This window comes from Dermacentor albipictus, chromosome 4 (genome assembly GCF_038994185.2).
Source record: "Dermacentor albipictus isolate Rhodes 1998 colony chromosome 4, USDA_Dalb.pri_finalv2, whole genome shotgun sequence".
Lineage (NCBI taxonomy): Eukaryota > Metazoa > Arthropoda > Arachnida > Ixodida > Ixodidae > Dermacentor > Dermacentor albipictus.
Genome location: NC_091824.1, coordinates 30181501 through 30187500, shown reverse-complemented (window position 1 = coordinate 30187500; position 6000 = coordinate 30181501). Strand labels below are relative to the sequence as shown.

The following is a 6000-nucleotide window of genomic DNA, read 5'->3' as shown; positions in this document are numbered from 1 at the left end:
TTGTTTAACAAGACGCCCTTGTATTTTGCGTGGTACAACTCGGTATATTACACCTCGAAACCGCTGTCATCCTATAAATTCATTTCAAGTGGACGCGTCTTGCAAACTTCGTAAATCGCAATGTGTGCAGTAAGATAATTGAATAATAAGATAGTTGGCGAATCTGTGTGAATTAGTTGAATAAGTGTTTTTGATTTCTCGTGCTAGTAATGCCCGTCACTTCGAATACGACAGCTCAAGGACAACAATTATACTGTTTGCAACAGAAGATTGTTTTTATTCCGTAGGACTTAAAAAGGATCACGCCGTATACAGTAACGCCAGTATAAGGAGTTGATCTGAGTATGTCCTTCTCTCAGCGTGACATCTTCGGCAAAGAAGGGGAAGTGGTCAAATGATCTATAGCTACATCCCCGTGTTAATCTTCTCCCTAGTTGCGTCGCGCAGTCTTCCTCAGCATGCGTTTGGAATTATATATATATATATATATATATATATATATATATATATATATATATATATATATATATATATATATATAACAATAACAATGCGGGCTGATCGACAGCCACGATGGCAATATATTAGTGCAATGCGAACTCTCTATACAGTCTTGCCGCAGAAACGTATTTGCAAAGACTATAGCGTTGACGCTGTCCCCCTTCTTTACACGCTACAAATTGTTATCTTTCGGTTCTCTCTGGTTAAAGAATTCGGGGATTTTACGAGCGAGAACCACGATCTGATTATGAGACGTGCCGTGCAACCAAGGCGCGGCACACGAGCGGTTGTTTTCTTTTTGTTTTTTTTTCTTTCTTTTTTATTTTTTTTAAAATTCCGTCTTCATAGGAATGGGAAGCGGGCGTGATGGAACTCGAGGTTTCGAGCCGAGAAACGCAACGCCACAGCCACTTGAGCTATAGAGGATTTTATATTCGCTCCATGGGCGCTGCCATCTTGGGCTGTTGCACAAACGACTTCAATGTTTTATTGGAAGTAAAGTGTCGTAACACGGTCACGAAACGCTGAACGCATTTATACAACTATTTTCATGCTTTCGAATCGACTGCAGTAACGTACACTTCGCCGTTAAAGACAGAAAACAGCAGCGTTAACAGCCCAAGATGGCGGCACCTAAACGCTTCCGTAGAGAGTGCATACTGTGGCGAGTTCCCTCTAACTTGTGCTCGATAAGTACGCACCCGAACGGGGACAAAGAAGCTTCCTGCCTACTCCGGTGAATCCGGTAAACAAAAGTTTAGGTTAAAGCTTATACGCTGCAGGTTACTACTGCAAGTACGCCATCTGGGATCGAGAATACCAGTTTTATTTCTTTTCTTCTAGAGGTGCCGGCGATTCCGCTAGTACATGAAGAAAGCAAACTGCCAGTGCTCATTCTTTTTTTTTTTTCAGGAAGGCTCTCGGAGTCCGTGATTACGGCGATGAACAGGGCACTACGCTAGGAAGCACGGGTCCCACAAAGTTCGTTGGCAGGAAAAGCAATGACACGTATACAGCTTCTGGCAGCGAACAAGGCGCGTCCAAGCCAGCCGGACTTCGTTGGCTTGTTCTCAGTGGCGTAGCTAGGTCGTCTGGCACCCGGGGCCCATAGGTCTTCTGTCACCCCCCCTGTCCGGGTGTAGCCGGCGGAAAGAGGGGTGTCTTCAGACGTATATGACACCCCCCCCCCCCTCACTGGCCCCTTGTACCCGGGGCCCACGGACCCCCCCCCCCCCCCCCCCCCCCTGTTGCTACGCCACTCCTTGTTCTACATATCTCTCAGAAGCAGGCGGTCCACTTCGCGTGCGACTTGACTCCGCGCCGTTACTAACTCTGCACCGAGGGAGACCCTTCCTGCGGCATATTTTTATGCGTTGCATATTGCAATCACTCAGTTCAGCCCTTGGGCGCGGCCGGGCAGCCACCATTGAGGGTATGAGCCATTGTTCATTGCTGCGCGTCTCATATGTGGGTCTATTCTCTTTTAAGTTTGCTATGTTTGTTATTAAGTCGCTTCTGTTTTTATGCGTTGCATATTGCAATCACTCAGTTCAGCCCTTGGGCGCGGCCGGGCAGCCACCATTGACCTTTAGCGAAACCACGTGACGTGACGTCACGACAGCCGGAGGGAAAGCTGGGCCCCAACTCGCGCAATATGCAACGCATTCTTGGCTTAACCAAGCTAAGCCTGGCCATTTTTTTTTCTGTCTTTGTGTCCACTGAAAACTTCGCACTTGCAAGAGACCTTAGAAACTTGTAGGCGTGCGACGGGAACCGTGCGGGTCGCCTCGAACGTTCCTGCATCGGGCGACTGTTCCCAGCGCTCTACTATACTGACAGCACAGGACGTTCTTCTATAGCGAGTGCTCAAAACCAATACCCCAGTCATGCGGGGCACTTTCGATCACGATGAATCCCGAGCGGAATCGAGATTTTTTTTTTTTATCGACATTTGCTCCCCTCCGGAACTTGCGCAAGGGGCTACTCGAGACCGAGAAATTCATTCCCGATTGGGCTCGACTGCGATCGAAAGTGCCCCCGCGTCAGTTGGGTATAAAGTTGGCGCGTGTCAGCGGTCTCACACACAAAGCCCGGCAAGCACTCGTGCCAACATAGCGTCACCTTCTGGACACGAGCCCCGTTTCACGGGCGTGTACACAACCATGCGGCCGTCGAAATTAGATTTTCGCCGCTACACGTGCACCAGCCAAATTGTTGACACAGCTCGCATTTCATCCATATATAGGAAGCGTACTTCGTAGCTAACTAGATGCATAACTGTACGCACTTTATGATCTGGTGGTAAAGTAACACACACGCACACACACACACACACACACACACTGATGTAATCGTCATGTGGCGCACAAACAAAGCTTACGAGAACTGCACAGGACCCGCCATGGTTGCTCAGTGGCTATGGTGTTGGGCTGCTCAGCACGAGGTCGCGGGATCGAATCCCGGCCATGGCCGCCGCATTTCGATGGGGGCGGAAATACCCGTGTACTTAGATTTAGGTGCACGTTAAAGAACCCCGGGTGGTCTAAATTTCCGGAGTCCTCCACTACGGCGTGCCTCATAATCAGAAAGTGGTTTTGGCACGTAAAACTCCATAATTTTTTTTTTAACTGCACAGGGAGACTCACTCTCTGACGATCACTTTTGGCGATGCTATCGCCTTCGCGTGACATAGTGCTCGATCGGCCAATAGGGTCATCTGGTTTTGCTCAACTAGCCAATAAGCGCACTGAAAATGATATCGCAGAAAGCGATCGTCCGAGAATACGTCCCCTGTTCTACAGCTGCGTTACAAGCGATTACAACGTATCATCACATAATGTGCCTAAAGCTGCGTAAAACTGAAAAAGAATTCGTCCCGCAGTTACCATACGGAAAGGGAGAAGCAGAAAAAAAAAAAGAAAGAGGAGCGCCGCTCGCCTTGGAGTGCGTCATGCGGTGGTAGTAGAGGTTCGAGGAGGCCGTGAACCGCTTCCCGCACACGGGGCACTGGTGGGGCTTCTCGCCCGAGTGGATGCGGCGGTGCGTGTTGAGGGAGCTGGACGTGCTGAACGCCTTGCCGCACACGTCGCACGCGTGCGGCTTCTCGCCTGCGACCGGACACGCGCGGTATGCGCGCAGCGTTGGTTACACCACGAAAGATGCGCAGCTCGGAAGTCACGAGAACCGGCGCATGTCGGCAACACTGTACAGGCACAGCGTTTCGATGAATGAATGAATGAATCGATCGATCGATCGATCGATCGATCAATCAATCAATCAATCAATCAATCAATCAATCAATCAATCAATCAATCAATCAATCAATCAATCAATCAACGACGACTGAATACACCAACGCACTATAATTTTGAGTTTTGTGTTAGTAAAGACAAGTCATGTCCTAAATTATTTATTTGTACAATTTATCGTACTTCTTGGGCGAGAAGAATAAGGAGATATCAGGGGCTCGATTTTTTCTTAGTGACAGCCGTATGAAGAAACAGAGAGCGAATTAAAAAGAAACATGGGCAGAATTAATTACGTTTAATGGAAGTGCAGAACTGTAAATTTAATGAGGGGGGCGGGGAGCTGGAAGTGGACGAGAAGATTACTTGCCGCATGTGGGAGAGGAATTCCCATCTTCCGCATTACACGTACGGTGCTTTGCCAGTTAAGCTCCCACGACGCTGTCCGCCTCGTCCCCTTCCTTGGGTATTTGATCGTGTCTATACATAGTATGCACGTGTCGTCACATCCGCTGCTGTCATCGGCTTCCGCACTACCTTCCGCCATCTTGGGGTACCTTATCAAATGGCGTACGCATAGGCTGGCATAGGCCTATAGGTTCCCCAACATGGCGCTGCCGTAAACCGGAAGCCGCGGAGTATCGTTGAATGACGTACGTGCATACTATGTATACAGGATTCAAGCACTGGGAATGTTGACCAGAGCTGCGGCCACGAACAGCGTCGTTTTGAATTGCAGGCGTCTCGTAGTTCGTGAGCTTAGGAGCAGGCAACTGGCCGTACATCTTAGAATCGTATGCACGCGCGTTATTAGCTGTATCTATAAGGCGAAGAGGCAGCGCTTTTGAAAAAGGACTGGAGGAGACACGGCGCTCGTGTCTGTCGTCTGCTCCTGCCTCGTTCGAAAGCGCTGTTCTTTCGCCTAAGTACATATACCAACTGTACCATGGCATGTACCAACTGGCATAAGTCAGCGCACTATTAACTGCACATTTCTCAATTCTTACAATTCAGTAATCACGTTAATTAAATATGCGAACAATTACCCGTGTGTGTGCGCATGTGCCGCCTGAGCAGGGAAGGCCGGTCGAAGGTCTTGGTGCAGAACTCGCAGCTGAGCATGCACTTCTGCCGCCGCTTCTTCTCCTTGCTTTTCCTCGCCTGGTTCGGCTGCGTAGGAGAGGGAGAGATAAATGCGACGGGAGAGGGCAGGGAAAGTGAGCGGAGGACCTTATTTCAGTACCGAAAGAGAAAGAGAGAGAAAAAAGAAAACAAGAACGTTGCTGGTGAGTTCGGCTTGGTATACCCTACAGCAATTTGGTTTGTTAATCTTACAATCTGGGCGGGGAGATTAAAAAAAAATGCAGGAAAAGAATTACGGCTGAACTTACGATGACTACCGATGGTAATGCGAATGGCAATCGAGCCATGTGGCGACAGACCATATTTCTGGGATCACGTTTATTTAATGCGTACGTTTAATGGTAATTACGAGACTTGCGTTGCTTCGGCTGTATGCCGCGTACTCCGATATCGTCCCACATTGCCAAGGCATACGCTTGCCAAGGTGGCGCATGAGCATGGAGGCATGACGACGACTGTATGACGCCGACGTCATGACGACAAAATGACGGAGAAAGAATGATGTCGATCGAACGACCAAAGCCTATAAGTACCATGTCATGACGACAATGAGATGTTATTTACATTACGGCAACTGTATAAGGGCGACAGCGTGACGACGAGGACATGAGCACAATGTGCTGTCGACGACTACATGATGGTGTGACGAGAACCCGATGAAGAAGCGGCAGTTACGGCGATGGCACAACCAATACGACATGAGGACGGCGGTACATATTATGACCACGGTATGGCAATGAATACACGATAGCGTCTGTGTGACGACGACGAAATGACAATGGCGGCATAATCATGTCTGAATGAGGGCAGCACGATTACGATAGGACGAGGAACTAGGAATGATGTCGAGGGATCGAAGACCGCATGACGACAATTGGATGAGGAGACTCATGTGATGACAGTGATGGAACGACAACGTGGCGACGATATGGCATCACGAGAGTCTTCGCCGGTAGATTGACAGACGGTGCAAGTCCGTCAAGATCTTCGGCAGCGAGGTATACCAGCAGCCCGACGCCCCTCACATCGGGATCTCGGCAATCACGCCACAGATAAGCCTCGTGTTCCAACCTGCTCTCAGAACTCTCCGCTGAACTTATTTTTAAAATCG

The 6000-nt window shown here is 49.0% G+C and overlaps 1 protein-coding gene across 2 annotated transcripts in view; it reads right to left on the bottom strand.

Annotated features, from left to right (window-relative positions):
* Positions 1–6000, bottom strand: part of LOC135900161 (zinc finger protein 672-like) — a 39685-nt gene that overhangs the window by 11674 nt on the left and 22011 nt on the right. For both annotated transcript variants that reach the window (XR_011513831.1, XM_065429611.2), the window contains exons 4-5: positions 4793–4916; positions 3439–3608 (exon numbers count right to left, since the gene is read on the bottom strand). Coding sequence is in view for 1 of the 2 variants with exons in the window: in XM_065429611.2 (XP_065285683.2) it covers positions 3439–3608; positions 4793–4916 (294 nt within the window). In the remaining variant the exon portion in view is untranslated. The remainder of the gene's footprint in view (positions 1–3438; positions 3609–4792; positions 4917–6000) is intronic.